Here is a 17,333-nt window from a genome sequence, read left to right as displayed (position 1 = left end):
ACATTCCAATTAAACAAGATTAATACTTGGCTGTCTAAAAATTGCCTCTCTTAGGTGTGGCTGAAAGTGCGTGCATTGTGGAGCAAGGGATATACACTTTTATCCCCACTGAGAGGAGGCACTCCCATGGGTGTGTTTCGATTTGGGAAAGAAAATAATACGCGATTGCATTTTCAAATTTATGCACACTACTTTCCATAAAAGAGTACTTTCCACCTGCAGATAATGTCAAATTAAAACTAAGCGCATACTTTTGCTTTAAAATGTGTGCAAAGTCTATGGGTAAAATGCAGCTAAGGACTTTGCCCCAATGTGGATAAACTGCCCCCTCTGCTGCTGTTCACATATGTACAGTGGAGTATACAACTCCAAACCATCTGCTAATGGAATCGACAATTATTTTTGTTGCTTAAGCAACTTCATAGATAAAAGCATAAATGTGAGTTTTGTCAACTGCCCATGAGGGGAAAGAAACAGACTGTCAAATTAGTTCCGCAGGCAAGAGAAAATGTTAGCTTACTAGAAACAATTAAAATATCACCATTACTTCCTCGAGTTTTATCATACAAAGCACACTGATAATTTCATTAGTTATCATGCTCATCAATTTAGGAAGCGCATAATCATTTATTTACTGCTAATGTCTTCTCCCATCAATATCTATTTTAAGAATATAAACTACTGTGTCTAACTTGGCTTCACTTTTTAAAAATAAAGCTTAAAAGGGTTATTTTTAAGGATGGGCTGAGCGATCTGCATAATATACATGGTTATTATGACACTGTATGCTAAATAAAACTGGAAACACGAAGTGCAAATTACTCAACAGTAAGCTAAAGAAGCTCCTGGGTATCCTAGATCATTAGGTCTCTTAGCAACCACATCCATGCATTCCAAACTGGGTAGAGGCTCTCTCCAGAAATAAATTGTTAAATTCTAAGCACAATAATCCACCCACTGAAAAGCTCAAAATCTGGCAATAAATTTATGTCAAAAAAATGTAAAAACATTTATAGCTAATCTATTGTTCTTGTAGGTGATGATTAAAGAGAGACTGCAGCCTAAGTGATTCATAAAGTGAGCTAGGCTGCAATGCTAACCAAAAGTGTATTGCATCAAAATATTGTTGGTACATACTATCAAAAAGAGAAAATATTTAAATTAAAAGTTATTTTCTCCGTAATGCCAAGATTATGACAAATTGCAAGAGGATCTTGTGAGACTGGAAGACTGGGCGTCCAAATGGCAGATGAAATTTAATTTGGACAAGTGCAAGGTGTTGCATATAGGGAAAAATAACCCTTGCTGTAGCTACAAAATATTAGGTTTCATATTAGGAGTTACCTCCCAGGAAAAGATCTGGCTGTCATAGTGGATAAAACATTGAAATCGTCAGCTCAGTAAGCTGTGCGGTCAAAAAAGCAATGTTAGGAATTATTAGGAAGGGAATGGTGAATAAAATGGAGAATGTCATAATGCCTCTGTATCGCTCCCTGGTGAGACCGCACATTGAATACTATGTGCAGTTCTGATCGCTGCATCTCAAAAAAGATATAGTTGCACTGGAGAAGATACAGAGAAGAGCGACCAAAATGATAAAGGGCATGGAATAGCTCCCCTGTGAGAAAAGGTTAAAGAGTTTAGGGCTGTTCAGCCTGGAGAAGAAATGGCTGAGGGGGGATATGATAGAGCTCTACAAAATCATGAAAGGACTTGAACCTGTAAATGTGAATCTGTTATTTACTCTTTCAGATAATAGAAGGACTAGAGGGCACTCCATGAAATTAGCAAGTAGCACATTTAAAACAAATTGGAGAAGATTCTTTCACACTCAAGCTCTGGAATTCATTGCCAGAGGATGTGATTAAGGCAGTTAGTATAGCTGGGTTTAAAAAAAGATTTGGATAAGTTCCTAGAGGAGAAGTCCATAAACTGCTACTAGTCAATAAGCAATGCTTGTTACCAGCATTAGTAACTTGGGATCTTTGTAATGTTTAGGTACATGCATGGTACTTGTGATTTGGACTGGCCACTGTTAGAAACAGGTTACTGGGTTTGATAGACCCTTGGTCTGACCCAGTATGGAAAATCTTATGTTCTTATGTTGATTCAGCATGGGAATGGAGTACCAGTGAATTAGAAAGATTAAACAAACTAGGGGAAGCAGCGCAAGCTTGTCTTGCGCTGCGATGATAACTGGAGTCAAGAGAATGTAAGTTTAGAGGTAAAGGGGGGGGGATGGGTAAGAAGGAGAGAGAGGTGAAAGACAGGTCAGCCAATAGGAGAGAGGGGATTCAAATGAGCACGGGGATTGGGGGAGTTTAACATAAGGTATTGTGGAGTGACCGTTGGGGTGCAGTAGGTGAGGAACGGCTGAGGCACAAAGGTCGATTTCCTGCCCACCCACCCTGATTATGTTGAAGTTTTATGTACAAAGTTGTGTGTATTTGTCGCAGAGGGCGGAAAACCCGAGCCCAGAAATGTTATTGCATTGGATTGTACTGGTAAAATCTGAAAAGAAGGGGGATCTCGTGCAACGCGGGGGGGGGCTGTTGCACAAGATGGACAATGAGCAAGAGGGGGGCCGATGCTCGGAGGTTATGGCACCTGGAGCGCTACCACTGGAAGAGGTGGGGGGGGCACCATTAGGTGACCTGAAGAATGGGGGAATTGTTGTATTGTGTTAAAAGTTTGAGGGCTCGGGTCTTATAATAAACTGCGGCCTTTTATTACCAAACAAGAATGTCCGTGTGTTCTATGGGAGGACAATAGCAACGAATGGAGAAGAGGAAAGGGGGAGTGACAAAAGAGAGAAATGGGGTGCGGTGAAATCGGTAATGATTCTTGCATCTCTCAGTTATACAGTTCTATAGATATGCAAAAACTAAATCTACTTGCATCAAAACTGAATTATTAGACTTTAATAAAATGCAACTGCCTGCTCAAAGCCCTTTACCCAATTATAGCTAGAGATTCAGCAGCCAGGGAAAGGTGTGGAGCCTAAGATGATGAGCCATGAATCATGTCCATGACATAAGCCTTCATAAATAGCGGCATAGTTTACCCCAATCTAAAATCTGTAGAAGCTTTGTAATAAATGTTTGATCGTGATGCCTGTTATAATATTAGATTATCTCATGCTTGTTGTAGTGCACAAAAAACACTCATCTTTATTTCACAGTCCTACTGCACAAGCAGCATGAGATGACATCCTTTATTCTATGCAGAGATGACGTACACCATCTACTGCATCATAAGAGGTTTAGAAAACTAAGCAGCTGATGCAGAACAAATCTCCTTCAGTATCTCATCTATGACTGTGTGAGTAAATACTAGATGAATAAAAGCAGACAGCTTCTCAATGTACTAACCAACTTAAATTAGTTTGCATCCTTGAGCAGTAACAGTCTAAATTAAAATAAATAATTATTCTGCCTCCCTCATTTTGTGAATATTAATGTGATAAAGCGCACAGTTTACACTGATTACATTCAGCTCACTGACAAAAATATTTGATACTGGCATATAAATAAACATCCACTCACTAAGCTGAAAAATGTCAATGGTATATTATTCTCAGCTTCTTCTGGACTACTGTGCATTTCGGTTTGCTAATTATATTGTATATAACAATCTGTGCTTTCCTAGGATATTAGTTTTCCATTAGATGTTTCATTGGCTAAAGCAATATTAATTTGTATTCAATAATACTTGACCAATATCGTATTACTATCATGTGAAATTTTCATGAGCTATTTTTAGTTATTCCAACATTATCCAGAAATAATAATTAGTAAATTCCATATTTCTCTAAATTTGGGGAAACTAACAGATCTTCTGATGCTACAAATAAATACCCCATTTTCAATTAGAAATTTACAACAGAGTTATCATTATATAACAGTTATAACATGCAAGTTTGATTATTAAAAATACTTACCTGTAATACAAATTTCTGATCTATGTACTTTTTGGCAATGCTGGGCTGGAATTCCTGGCTTTCCAAAAATCTTATGAAAAATTCATATACAAGCTGCAAGAAAACAAAGTAAGTAATTCCAAAATATGTATTGACTTTGTAAGGAACATTTTTCTTCTTTTTCATAGACAATCAAAATAAGCACACACTGAAATGTACATAGCTCCTCAAATGTCTAGCTAAGTCCGCTATTATTCTGCAATGTGTAATTTGAGCTGAAACTAGCCACTTGAACGATATAGGAATTTTCCTTACTAATTCCTACAGAAGTTTGATTTGTGGACACTATTACAAGTGGAATGTAACTGAGACCAGCAACTTCAAACATAGTTCTTGCATAGCATTTTCTCACTCACATCCTCTTCTGCAGCAGACTTATATGCCTAAGCTGATCAATAGCACTGGGCAATCACACCATTTTTTATCTGGTGTCCATACAGGCATTCCAGGAGGTCTCACAATCTCTAACTCGGTTTCTGCCTCAAGGTTAGAAAGCTCTCCTGGGGCCACCTAGGTCTTTCCACACACAACAGGCAAATGGACCCTTAAGAGCTCGATTCTACGGCATCAGATTATCACCTTCTCTGAGGGGTCTTGTGCTTATCAACCATACTAAGGCCTGTCTCAGTCCCAAGGGACAGCTGTGTATGGGAACACTGATAGCCTTCAGTACACAGAGACATCCAGGCTCATCTGTGGAAGTTACACTGTAACTATCCCTGGAAACAAAGGATCTGGGGAGGCCAAACTAAAGGGCCTGTCTTAATCAGGGAACATAAAACCAATGGGCAGATCAAGCTGAAGAGTAGGCTAAACCTGTAACTGTAAACAAACAAAATAAAAGGAAAAGTTCTTCTGTATTTTTGTCAAGACAGCTTTCTTCTTATAGATGTTCAATCCTGAGGAGCCTTACTCACAAGAGGAATGGTCCTACAATCCAAAATTAAATTCACAAGTCAAAAGAAAAGAAAGTTCCAGGCTTCTAAGACATCACCTATTGTTTTGATTTTTACAAAATCACCAGTAACATGTCAAGAACTTGGTTACAGGGAGCTTGCATTTTGAACACCCTGCCTTCATTGCCAAGATCAACAGTGTGACTGGGGCACAAGAGCACCACTGCTGAATGTCCAAAGCTACTACAGCAAGTACGTTCCCTCCACATTTGAGACAAGTGGAAATGGATGCTGCAAGGATAGGAGACAGAAAAGAAAATACTATAATGCAACATTTGGACTGCGGGTCTGAAGTATACTCCAAGTACTAATATAGTAACATAAGAGATAACCTATCCTGGATGGACAACCTGTCCATCCAGTCTGCCCAGGTGTTCTATCCACATTGCCAAGGATATATCCTAGCTGCCAGGAAAAGTGTGACTGCCTGCAAGATTTCTCTCCTTCTCTAGGTAGTCTCTTCTGTCTTTCTCCTTTGTACTCCACCGTCTTGGATCGACAAGCACATAAGATCCCCACTTAGTCCCCTCCTGTACCCCATCTTTCTCATGGATAACTAAGAAGCTCTGCAATAATCTAAATGACCACAGGTCTTGACTTCAGGGAAATGTAACAGAACAGACTCATCTATTTTATTTCCCAATAAATATTTCTCTCTTATATTTATATATCACTCTATCTGCTGGAGTTCAACAATGAAAAAAAGTATGCATAAGTACAGAATAAACATAAAGTATCAATATTTAAACAAAGATTTAAAAGTAATACAAAGATTAAAACATTCTGATCCTACATCAGACTGTCAAACAAAATAGATACATTTGTCTTTTTTACTAGCTGGAAAAATTAAGCCTGGGAGTACAGTCAGGCAACTAAGACACAAATCAACTGCTATTAATCAAGTTGACTTAGGGAATGGCCTCTGCTACTACTGGCATCAGTAGCATGGGATCTTCTTAGTATTTGGTTGCTGGGCTTGATGGACCATTGGACTGACCCAGTATGGCAATTTCTTAATAATCTCTACAGCGATAAAATACGGACCTGAATAGGAGGCCTGTGAATAAAATGAGAAGCTTGGGAGCGAGCACTATGGTGATGGAGTAGATTACAAACTGGTTGACTGATAGGAAACAGCAAGTAATGGTAAATGGAACCTACTCTGAAGAAAGAACCGTGTTAAGTGGAGTACCACAGGCATCGGTATTGGAACCGGTTCTGTTCAATATCTTTGTGAGCAACACAGCAAAAGGGATAGAAGGTAACGTTTGTCTATTTGTAGGTGATACTAACATCTGCAACAGAGTGGACATGCCTGAAAGAGAAGAGAGAATGAAGAATGGTCGAATATTAAGAATCCCCACTGACCCTCTGGTGGAGATCCACGAGGTAACACAACAAAAATCAGGGGCCTGTTGGACTCAGAGGCCAACGATCTGTCATGACTGCACCAATCGGCCCCCCCGACGAAAGAGACTGTTTCTATAGTGGGTGCCTCAAGTCAGGTACTCACTGCCCCTCTGCAGAAAGAATGAACTATACAAGTAGGCGGGACCATGGTATCCCTTATCGGACGGGACCTGCTGTGTAAACTACAGACCACATTGAGATTTCAACCAATAGGGGAAGTTAAAGCCTCCTTCGGGGACCATCCAGTGATACTCATCTGTCCCCTCCAAGAAGAATGGAGACTACATCTTCCCATAGTCGAACGAACCATCGAACATCGATATGAAAACAACACCCCCCTCAACCAAAAACGAAGACAACTGATGGATAGTGTACCCCAAGTATGTTCCGAACAGAACCCGGGAGGAATAGCTATCGACGCTACCCCCATATGGATAGAGATGAAACAGAATGCACAGGTGATCAATCAACCTCAATACCCCATTCCATATATGGCCAGGCAAGGAATCCAGATACACCTGCAAGACTGTAATGATTTGGGCATTCTCAGGCGAATCCGATCTGCGTGGAACACCCCTTTGTTGCCCGTAAAGAAACCTGGTTCTACTGATTACCGACCAGTACAGGATTTACGGAAGGTGAATAATCAAGTAGCAGATCTAGTAGCCCTCGTACCAAATCCATATTCAATCTTGGCTCAAGTTTCCCCTGCATCAAAGTGGTACAGTGTCATTGATCTCAAAGATGCTTTCTTCTCAGTCCCAGTAGCGGAGGAATGTCAGAAGATTTTTGCCTTCACATGGGAAAATGCGCACACTGGAATAAAGCAGCAGTACACATGGACTCGCTTGCCTCAAGGGTTCAAGCACTCACCTACGTTGTTTGGTGAGCAACTGGCAAAAGACTTGAAGATGTACCAAGTCATGTATGGGCCAGTGATACAGTATGTGGATGATCTTCTGTTGTTTCGAGAAACGTATCTTGAATGTGCAGTAGCCACCCTCCACTTGCTAAAGACGTTGTACTCCAAAGGATACCGTGCAAGTAAAAAGAAGGCGCAAATTTGTGAATTGGAAGTGGAATATTTGGGCTTCCAAATCCGTGAAGGCACTCGTTGTCTTGGAATCTCTCGTACTAGTTCAATACGAGGTCAACCTGTACCCACTTGCAAGAAAGAGCTCCGAGCGTTCCTCGGAGCTACGGGATACTGTAGATTGTGGATTGCCAACTATGCGATTATTGCCCAACCCCTGTACGACAAGTTACGAGGAAAAGAATCGGAATCTCATCCCTTCCAGTGGGAAGGACATGAACTAGCAAATCTGCATCAACTGAAAGAAGCCTTGATCTCACCCCCTGCTCTAGGATTACCTGATGTAATGAAACCCTTCCATCTGTTCATCGATGAAAAGAAAGGAATGGCCATTGGGGTATTGACTCAAACTTTTGAATCATAGGAACGACCTGTTGCATATCTGTCAAAAGGAATGGACAATGTTGCAAAAGGATGGCCTGGTTGCCTTCAAAGCATTGCTGCTGCATGCTTACTGATACCCGAAGCTGTTAAGCTAACATTTGGACAAACTTTACAAGTAACAACTCCTCATACTATTCAAGGACTGCTAGAGACTCATGGACCAAAATGGATGACTAATTCACGTCTCGTCAAGTATTAAGCCTTACTGTGTGAAACACCTGAACTTCAAATACAAGACAGCAAAAACTTGAACCCGGCCACTCTTATGCCGGCACCTGAACCAGTTGCCAATGACTGTGAAGAAGTCATGACTACAATACATTCCAGTAGACCAGACCTGAGGGATCAATCCTGGCAAGGAGCTTGGACTTTATTCACTGATGGGAGCAGCCAAATCATTCATGAGATACGTTCTGCTGGATATGCTGTTGTATCCGAAGATGAAATCATTGAGGCTCAACCTCTTCCCCCAGGAACGTCTGCACAAAAAGCTGAACTAATTGCCCTTACCCGAGCTCTGCAGTTAGCAGAAGGACAAACTGTAAATATCTATACAGACTCTAAATATGCCTTCCTTATAATTCAAGTGCATGGAGCATTATAGAGGGAAAACAATTGAACAATGCATCAGAAGTACGTGAATTACTAGACGCAGTTTGGCTACCTCGCAAGGTGGCTGTAATGCATTGCAAAGCACACACCAGGAAATCAAACCCTATTGTCAAGGAAATCAGAGAGCAGATGAAGCAGCAAAAAGGGGCAACTCGGGAACCCTTTCAAGCAGTATTAATTGCATCGAATCATCAGGCTTCAGGCAGTCCTGGAGCTCATCACCAACGACTGCTTTCGCTCTTAAACTCTGGGCAAAACAAAATACCAAAATTATGACTGCAGTGTACCAGAATAGATTGGTTTTAGATTACCCTCTGGCCCAGGAGGGAGGGTTTGTGGAACATTTAACCTCTCCAATTGTTGTTTACAGGTAGATGACCAAAACAAGGTTATCCAAGACATCACTGATCTCATGGTCAAGATGGCACACATCCCTGTCCAGCAGTGGAATAGTGCTTGGGACTGGACCAATGGATTCCGTGGTTGGTTTTCCATGATCGGTGGATTTAAGAACTTGTTTGTTATCCTAGCCAGTTTAATTCTGTTTTGTCTTTTAGGACCCTGAATTATTCCTTTCTTGCTCAAACCGCCTTCGTCGGGTGATGAAGGACATTGCTGAACGCAAAACGGCCACGCAGCTTCTGTCACTGTACATGTATTCCTCTGAGCCTATAGAACCTGTTTAACCATCCTCATGTTTTATCTTGGGCCATCTTCCCATACATGACAAGTTCGGGCTACAAAGGGGGGTGGAGCCAATAGGGCCCATCCGTCTCAAACCCGTGAAGAAACCATCGGACTGTTTGGGAAATTAGGGCCCCCTGAGAACTCAAATTGCTAATTTTTCTTGTTTCTGTTTCTTTCAGCTCCACAGTTGCGTTGTGATGGTGTGATACTTTTCATAGAGAATGATAAGTATCAAAGGGGGGAATGAAGGGGTCTGAACGCTTCAACCTGACAAAGGACTTCATGTACCAGAATTCCCTGCTTCATGACGGGTTTACTTACAGTCTGCAATACAGCTGTAATTAGGACATTGAGAAACTCTGTCAGCACATTGCACATTTTCATTTTTTTTGGCTTCGCTGTTCTTATTCTCTGATAAGCTTTCACTGCTGTAACCTAGATTAGAACAATGGATGTATTATGTGATGGGCTGTATTACTGCAGACTCGCAAATTCCTTTCCAGAACTGCAAGTCCCAGCAGCCTCTCCTGCAGAACATGGGAGAAGTTTCACGAAAGTTCCAGGGTGTCTAGGGAGGGGGTCAGTAGCTCCTTCAGCCGGAATATGCTTGCTCAGCAATGCTTAGAACGCATGAGTAAAAGATAAGAACTGTAAAGTGCATAAGAGTCTGCTCCTGAAGGGGAGGGGCATGCAGTTGTACTGAGCCTTTGTCTTAGCTGCATCTTGCTGGCAATAAAAGTCTATCTTTACGGATCACTTGTCTGGACCTCCTTACTGACTAAAAGAGACGGTTACATCAAGAAGTATGTGCAATTCTGGTTGCTGCACCTCAAAGAAGATATAGTTGCACTGGAGAAAGAACAGAAAAGGGCGATCAAAATGTTAAAGTAACAGCTATCCTATAAGGAAAGGCTAAAGAGGTTAGGGCTGTTCAGCTTGGAGAAGAGATGGCTGAGGGGGGATATGAAGAGATCTACAAAATCATGAAAGGACTTGAATGGGTAAATGTGAAACAGTTATTTACTCCTTCGGATGATACAAAAACTAGGGGACATTCCATGAAGTTAAATTAAGACGAATCAGAGAAAATTCTTTTTCACTCAATGAACAATTAAGCTCTGGAATTTGCTGCCAGAGGATGTGGTTAAGGCAGTTAGTGTCACTGCGTTTAAAAAAGGTGTGGATATATTTCCGCAGCTGAAGTGCTATACGCTGTCAAGCAACTTAAAGCTAATAAATCCCCGGGGCTCGATGGTTTTACAGCCCGATTTTATCAATGCTTTGCCGGTGACTTACTTACCCCACTCACTGACATGTTCAACGCCCTGCGACACGAAGGGGTTCTGAACCCCAATTCTAATGTGGCGGGTATAACGGTCATAGCTAAGCCGGGTAGGGACCCCACTAAATGCGGCTCCTAAAGGCCTATCTCCTTATTAAACATCGACCTTAAGCTTTTAGCTAAAGTCTTGGCCAATAGGCTTAATGGTTATATAGCACAGCTTATTCACCCGGATCAGGCCGGTTTCATACCGGGCCGAATGGCGTCCGATAATGTTCGGAAGTTGTTGAACTCTCTCTGGTGGGTTAAGCGCCATAATCTCCCTTTTCTTTTTATGGCCATGGATGCGGAAAAAGCTTTTGATTTGGTTCATTGGCCCTTTTTATTTCAAGTGCTCCGCACCATGGGTTTTGGGACTTTTTTTATCACCTGGATTCAGAAATTATATGATAAACCGAGGGCCTGTATTAAGGTGAATGGGGGGTACTCCCCGTTCTTTATAGTTGAGCGGGGCACTCGCCAGGGTTGCCTGCTCTCTCCGTTAGTATTTGCTTTGTTTATAGAACCATTGGCCGAAAGGATTCGGTCTTCTAGGGATGTGCTGGGAGTTCATGTGGGATCCTACTCCTCCAAGTTGGCTATGTTTGCTGACGATGTTATTCTGACTCTCACGCATCCTCAGCAGTCGTTGCCAGCAGTGGTAGGTATTATCAAATCTTTTAGCCAGGTTTCCGGCTACTCCATCAATTGGGACAAAACTGAAATTCTAAACATTACTTTACCGGAGGAGCAAGCACGAGACCTGAAAGCTCGTTTTGCCTTCAAGTGGGCGAAAGAGAAAATTAAATATCTTTATATTTAACATGGCGACACCAACAGAAGAAGCTATGATTTGTTTTGGTGTTTAGTTTTCTTTCTTTTCTTTTCCTTCTTTGTGAGATCCCACGGGTTGTAGGGGGGAGGGATGGGGGGGAGGGAAGGGGGGAGGGGAGGGGAAATAACTGAGAAATGCAGAGAGCCTGTTGAAAGTCTTTATTGTATTTATTCTCTTGTTCACTGTGTTATTGTACTTTCAACGCAGATGATTGCTGGTTTTGTATTTTTGATATTCTATTTCTCCAATAAAACTTAAATTTCAAAAAAAAAAAAAAAAAGGTTTGGATAAGTTCCTAGAGGAGGAGAAGTCCATAAACTGCTATTAATCAATAGGGATTAGCCACTGCTTGCTGCCAGCATTAGCAGCATAGGATCTATTTAATGTTTGGGTACTTGCCAGATACTTGTGACTTTGATTGGCCACTGTTGAAGACAAGATACTGGGCTTTATAGATCCTTGGTCTGCCCCAGTATGGCATATCTTATGTTGTAAGTGCAGTCATGCTTCTGGGATGCGGTAATCCAAAAGAACTGTATGTGATGGGGGTGAAAGACTGATGTGCATGGATCAAGAGAGGGATCTTGGGGTGATAACGTCTGGTGATCTTAAGATGGCAAAGCAATATGACAAGGCAATAGTTAAAGCCAGAAGAATGCTGGGCTGCATAGAGAGAGAAATAAGCAGTAAGAAAAAGGAGGTGATAACGCCCTTGTACAGGTTCTTGGGGAGGCCTCACATGGAGTCCTGGGTTCAGTTCTGGAGACCCTATTTCCAAAAAGGATCGAGACAGGATGGAGGCAGTCCAGAGAAGGGTGAGAAAAATGGGGTGGGGCGGTGTATATTGGAAGACTTATGAGGAGAGACTGAAGGATCTGAAAATGTATACCCTAGAAGGAAGGAGGTGCAGGGGGGATATAATACAAACCTTCAGATGCCTGAAAGGTTTTAATCATGCAAGAACTTCAAACCTTTTCCATTGGAAAGGAAACAGTAGAAATGAAACTCCAGGGGAGACGAATCAGAACCAAAGTAAGGAAATATTTCTTCATGGAGAAGGTGGTGGATGCCTGGAATGCCCTTCCAGAGGAGGTGGTGAAGACAAAGACAGTCAAAGAATTCAAAGAGGCATGGGATAAACACTGTGGATTCCTAAAGGCTAGAGAGTGGAAATGAAGAAAAGGATGCTGGTGTGGTGGTTACAACCTTTAACCAATAAGCCTTGATACTTTTGATGCAAGTGCAATGCTGCTCTCCACTTCAATGGCAGGGGGAAAAGGAAACTGGATCTAGACAAAAACTAATGAGGGCCCCGACTTCTACAGTCTGGGGAACTGATAAACACAACTGCAACATTGCTCTCTGCTTTGACAGCAAGAAGGGGGAGGGAAGAAGAGGAATTGGGTGTAGATGACAACCAACATGAGCCTTGATTTTTACGGTCTGGGGTACTGATATGCAGACATAAGGGAAAAAGCAGAGGTCTGCTTCTACAGCCAAGTTCATAAGCAAAACACATCAGCACTGTCTGAATATTCAAGAAGGCTCATCACCAGTACAAATGTTGCTAGCAGTAATTTTGTTTTTATGGGTTATTGTATGGCTTAGGGATAACTGCATGGAGCTGAAGTTCCTACCCTTAAGAGAAACATGGGGTAACCTGGCAGACACTACCATAAGAAAATTGCTAGGCAGACTGGATGGACCATTTGGTTTTTTTCTGCTGTACATTATCATGTTACTATGTAAAAAAAAAAAAAAAGTTCATAGTTCTCTAATAACTGTAGCAAGAATTTTATCCCTGCTTCCATCAAATAAAAGAATCTTAGACTTGTAAGAAAATATGCCTGTTTATTAATTTGTAAAATACTTTCTGGAATAATTGGCTAACATTTGCTTGGCTCTCTAGTGTTGTGAAATCACAGAAAACAAAGCATAGAACAACAACTTTACTACTAAACAGATCTGAAAAGTTTAAGTGGTTTAGTTTTTCCATAGTTTAGAGTAACTTTGCTTATAACAAGTAATAAGGGCACAACATTATGATCTTCTACTAATCTGCTAGGAACTATAAATTCATTAACACCACCACTAAAGAAGGCTTTTATAAACTACAGGTCCTAAAACAGTTAAGACCTCTCCTACACTTCCATGACTACCGCTCTGTCCTTCAAGCCATACTATTCTCAAAGACTGATTATTGCAATGCACTTCTGCTTGGTCTCCCTGCCTCTTCTACCAAACCTCTTCAGATGCTGCAAAACGCTGCAGCCAGGATCCTCACAAACTCTTGCCGTATGGACCACATCACACCGATTCTGAAAATACTACACTGGCTACCCATCCGCTACAGAATACTCTTCAAGACACTGACCATCATTCACAAAACCATATATCAGCAATCCTCCCTACAACTTACCATACCCCTCGAACTACACTCCTCATCAAGGCCAACCAGATCTGCATACAGAGGCTCCCCTCCAGGTTCCCCCTAGCAAATCCGCTATACACAACTCCATTGAAAAACGAGCGCTATCAACCGCTGGACCGCATCACTGGAATTCTCTCCCGCCAGATCTACGCCAGGAACATTGTCATCTCACCTTCAGAAAAAAATTGAAAACATGGCTGTTCGCCCAAGCATATCGCTGAAGAAGCCTTATGGTAACCCGCACGGACCACCCCCCCCCCCCCCCGGTTGCGTCCTCTTTCCGCCTCACAAAGGAACTGTTATGCTAGAACTGCTCACTCAATAACTTGTCAAATCGACACCGCTATGTCAACTGTATATAATTTTACCATGTAAGCAATTGCTCTCTGCTTACCTGCTTTGCTCTCCAGTTAGAAATTGTTTAATTCTATCCTTTTTCTTCAAACGGCCTTGTTCTACATTCCCTGTTTTAATGTAACTTTCGCTTTCTGTGTTAGCTGGTTTCCCCCCCTTAGTTTATTGTAAACCGGTACGATAAGACCTGGTCTTGAGCATCGGTATATTAAAAGAATTTAAATAAATAAATAAATAAAACAGGGTTAAGTGCTGGAGGATTTAAAACTATTGCTCCTTACTGAACTATTAAATAACCTCAAGATTCTTATCTTTTGAGCCAAAATTCAGATATATGTAGGCTTCAAAGGAATCAAGCCAGCAGAGCAAAGTAGAGAAGACCTGCATCACATAAATTGATAGTCAAATACACAAAGTGATGTTGATATTGCATTTGTTGAAGTAAAGCAGTGTTTCTGTCCCTCCTGATGCAGCATGTCAACAAAGCACAGCTGTTTTTATGAAACTTTATGAATAGCAGTGTTTCAAGGACTGAATAAACTGTCTTGGACTTAGAATCCGTCTCTGCCTCGCACTGAAGCTTTTTGATGTAAAGTTGTGGAAATCTTTACAATTATTTATGGCCATTGCACCATTCCCTATTTGGCTTCAAAGGAATGCCAAACTAGCATATCTCAAACACTAGTATTTAAATAGTGTAACCTTCTTTCCAAATTAAATACAATGTACCTGTAAATGTGGCCATGATGCCTCAAGGGTGGGTTCATCTTCTTCTGGATCAAATTCATTGCTGTCACTAGGAGGGAGGGTTCTGAATATATTGCAAGATACCTATAAAAATTAATGGGATAGGCTTTCATATACAGCAAAGGTTAACTCTATTTTCCTCTCATACGGAATCATAAAAATAGTAAAATTTAACCAGATCTCATTATCTTTCAAGTTTTACAAAGTATCTCAAAGGATTTTTTTTCCAGAAAGCATGTCAATATTAAATACTGGCATCTTTTCTGCCACCTGCTTGTATTGTTCTGCTTTTCCCCAAACTTAAATGTGTGGCCTAGCACCACCTTGCATCATCTCTTCTGCAGTCAATCCGAAGGGCATGAGAAGGGGTCCCCCCCTCAGACTGTAATCGAGAGATACTCAACTGCAAGGCCACTGAAACGCCCTCCTGCCAGTAATGTTCCCTGTAAGCTGTGTGCACATACACAGGCCATAAAACAAGCATGCACAAGAAAAGGAAAATAGAATGATATTTCAAAGAATATGGAGCTCCATATTCAAAAGCTATATAGACTGATAACCTAAACGTTATCCGTCTAAATGGCTTACCGGTTATGTTCAGCCCTTAACCGGCTAAATTCTAGCTGGGTAACTAGTAATCTGGCTAGAATATAGCTGGATAAAAAAGGGGCATTTTGAGGGCATTCCAGGGAGGGGCCAAGATATCCTCCTAACCTAGCCGAATATCAGATATATCTGATTAGGTTAGTCGGATAACTTGAGACCCCTTTGTGTGGCTAGATAATGTGCTAATTAATCGGATATCTTGAAATATATCCGGCTAAGTAATGCTATCATAACAATGAAATGAAAAACCTTTCAAATACAGGGGCCTCTGCCATGTTTTTTGTTTTTTTTCTGAGCAGTCTGTCCCCCTCCATTCCCTTCCAACCTCCTGCTAACAAGAGAAATGGCCGGGGATGCCCCGCTTCTCCTGACCCTCCCTAACTAACCCCCAGTACCTTCTTTTTTTCTTGCAGGAAGCAAGGGACTCTCTGTCCCGCTCCCGACACCTCCAGCGGTGTTCTGAGATAGGCAGTGCCGGAAGCGTTAGTTCCCCTTCTCTTCCAGCTGCAGGCTGTGCTGGAAGCGTAAGCTAAAGATAAGGTAACGCTTCCGGCGCTGCCTATCTCAGAACACCGCTGGAGGTGCCGGGAGCGGGACACAGAGTCCCTTGCTTCCGGCAAGCAAAAAGATGGTTCTGGGGGGATGGGGAGGGTCGGGGAAGCGGGGTATCCATGGCCATTTCTCTTGTTAACAGGAGGTGGGAGGGAAGGGAGGAAGCAGGCTGCTCATAAAAATAGAAAAAAAAAAAAAAAAAAGAGGCACAGGGAGCCTCTGCTCCCAAAAATGTTTTGTTTTTTTGGAGGTGGAAAGAAAATGGCCCGACAGGGTCTTCATAAGATATTGTGGGAGGGAGGGAGGAGATTGCCCTGGAGGCCTCTATATTTTTCATTGTTATGCCAGCACCTTTCAAGATATCCGGTTAAGAAACAAAGCAATGGGGCCACACCTGGTCTGATAACTTACAAACAAACAGCTATATTCCAATATAGCTATTTATGTATTTAGTTATCCTGCTACATGTACCCATATAACTTTAAGCAAGTATATTCAGTGGGACATTTATCCAGCTGAATATACAGGACAAGGTATCTGGCTAATTTTAGCTGGATAATTTGCCCGCCAACCGCCCTACTGAATATGGACCTCACTGTGTATAGATTTGTCAGCTACATTACACATAAGGACTTTTATGCACTCAAAGCCCACAAAACATTAGAGAGAACAAGGGGCAGAGTAACTACAGAGGTGTGAGGCGGTTGCTCCACTTTGCACCCTCTTCCAAGGATGGCCTTACCTGCTTGTGGTACAGTTCAAAACGGCACTGAGCTGCAGCAGCATAAGCTGAGGGACCTCTGAACAGGGGCAGTGCTGCTTGTCCCCGTGACGCGCCTCTTGCCTCCAACAGGAAGTGCACAAATGGAGGAGGTAAGCTGAAGGAACAGATAATGCTGCACCTGTTCAGAGATCCTCTGTCATTCTCTAGGAGAGCTTGAGCACAACAGGAATGGCTGGAGAGAAAGGGGCAAGGAAGGGAGAATGGGAAAGGTAGAAGAGGGTCAAGGAAAGGAAGGAAGGAGAAGGCATAGAGTGGATGGAAGAGATAAGGGAAAGAAGAGTCAAAAATTGATGAGGGGGTGGAAGATGAAGAGATGAGGGAAGGAAGGAATCCTGGAGAAGAAAGGAGGAGAGGCATACGTGTAAGGGAGGAAGGGGCAAGCATTCTAAAAATAGAGGACAACAAGGTGTGTAAGTATTAGAGCTGGTCAGGAAAGTGTGTATGTATGGGGGTGGAGGGGAGAGGCATCTCTGTGAGAGAGAGTTGGAAGTGGAAATGCGTGTGAGAAAGCCGGGTGTACATGTGAGAGAAGAAAGGGGACGAGAAGAAGAAAAATAAGTGTGGTAAATATCATGAGGCAAG

The 17,333-nt window shown here is 41.9% G+C and overlaps 1 protein-coding gene across 6 annotated transcripts in view; it reads right to left on the bottom strand.

Moving 5' to 3' along the window:
* Positions 1 to 17,333, bottom strand: part of PPP2R5E (protein phosphatase 2 regulatory subunit B'epsilon) — a 261,379-nt gene that overhangs the window by 109,677 nt on the left and 134,369 nt on the right. For all 6 annotated transcript variants that reach the window (XM_029598137.1, XM_029598136.1, XM_029598133.1 and 3 more), the window contains exons 4-5: positions 14,792 to 14,893; positions 3,941 to 4,033 (exon numbers count right to left, since the gene is read on the bottom strand). In XM_029598137.1, the coding sequence (XP_029453997.1) occupies positions 3,941 to 4,033; positions 14,792 to 14,893 (195 nt within the window). The remainder of the gene's footprint in view (positions 1 to 3,940; positions 4,034 to 14,791; positions 14,894 to 17,333) is intronic.

The sequence above is a fragment of the Rhinatrema bivittatum genome, chromosome 4, assembly GCF_901001135.1.
Source record: "Rhinatrema bivittatum chromosome 4, aRhiBiv1.1, whole genome shotgun sequence".
NCBI classification, from domain to species: Eukaryota; Metazoa; Chordata; class Amphibia; order Gymnophiona; family Rhinatrematidae; genus Rhinatrema; species Rhinatrema bivittatum.
This window is presented reverse-complemented; position numbering and strand designations above follow the sequence as displayed.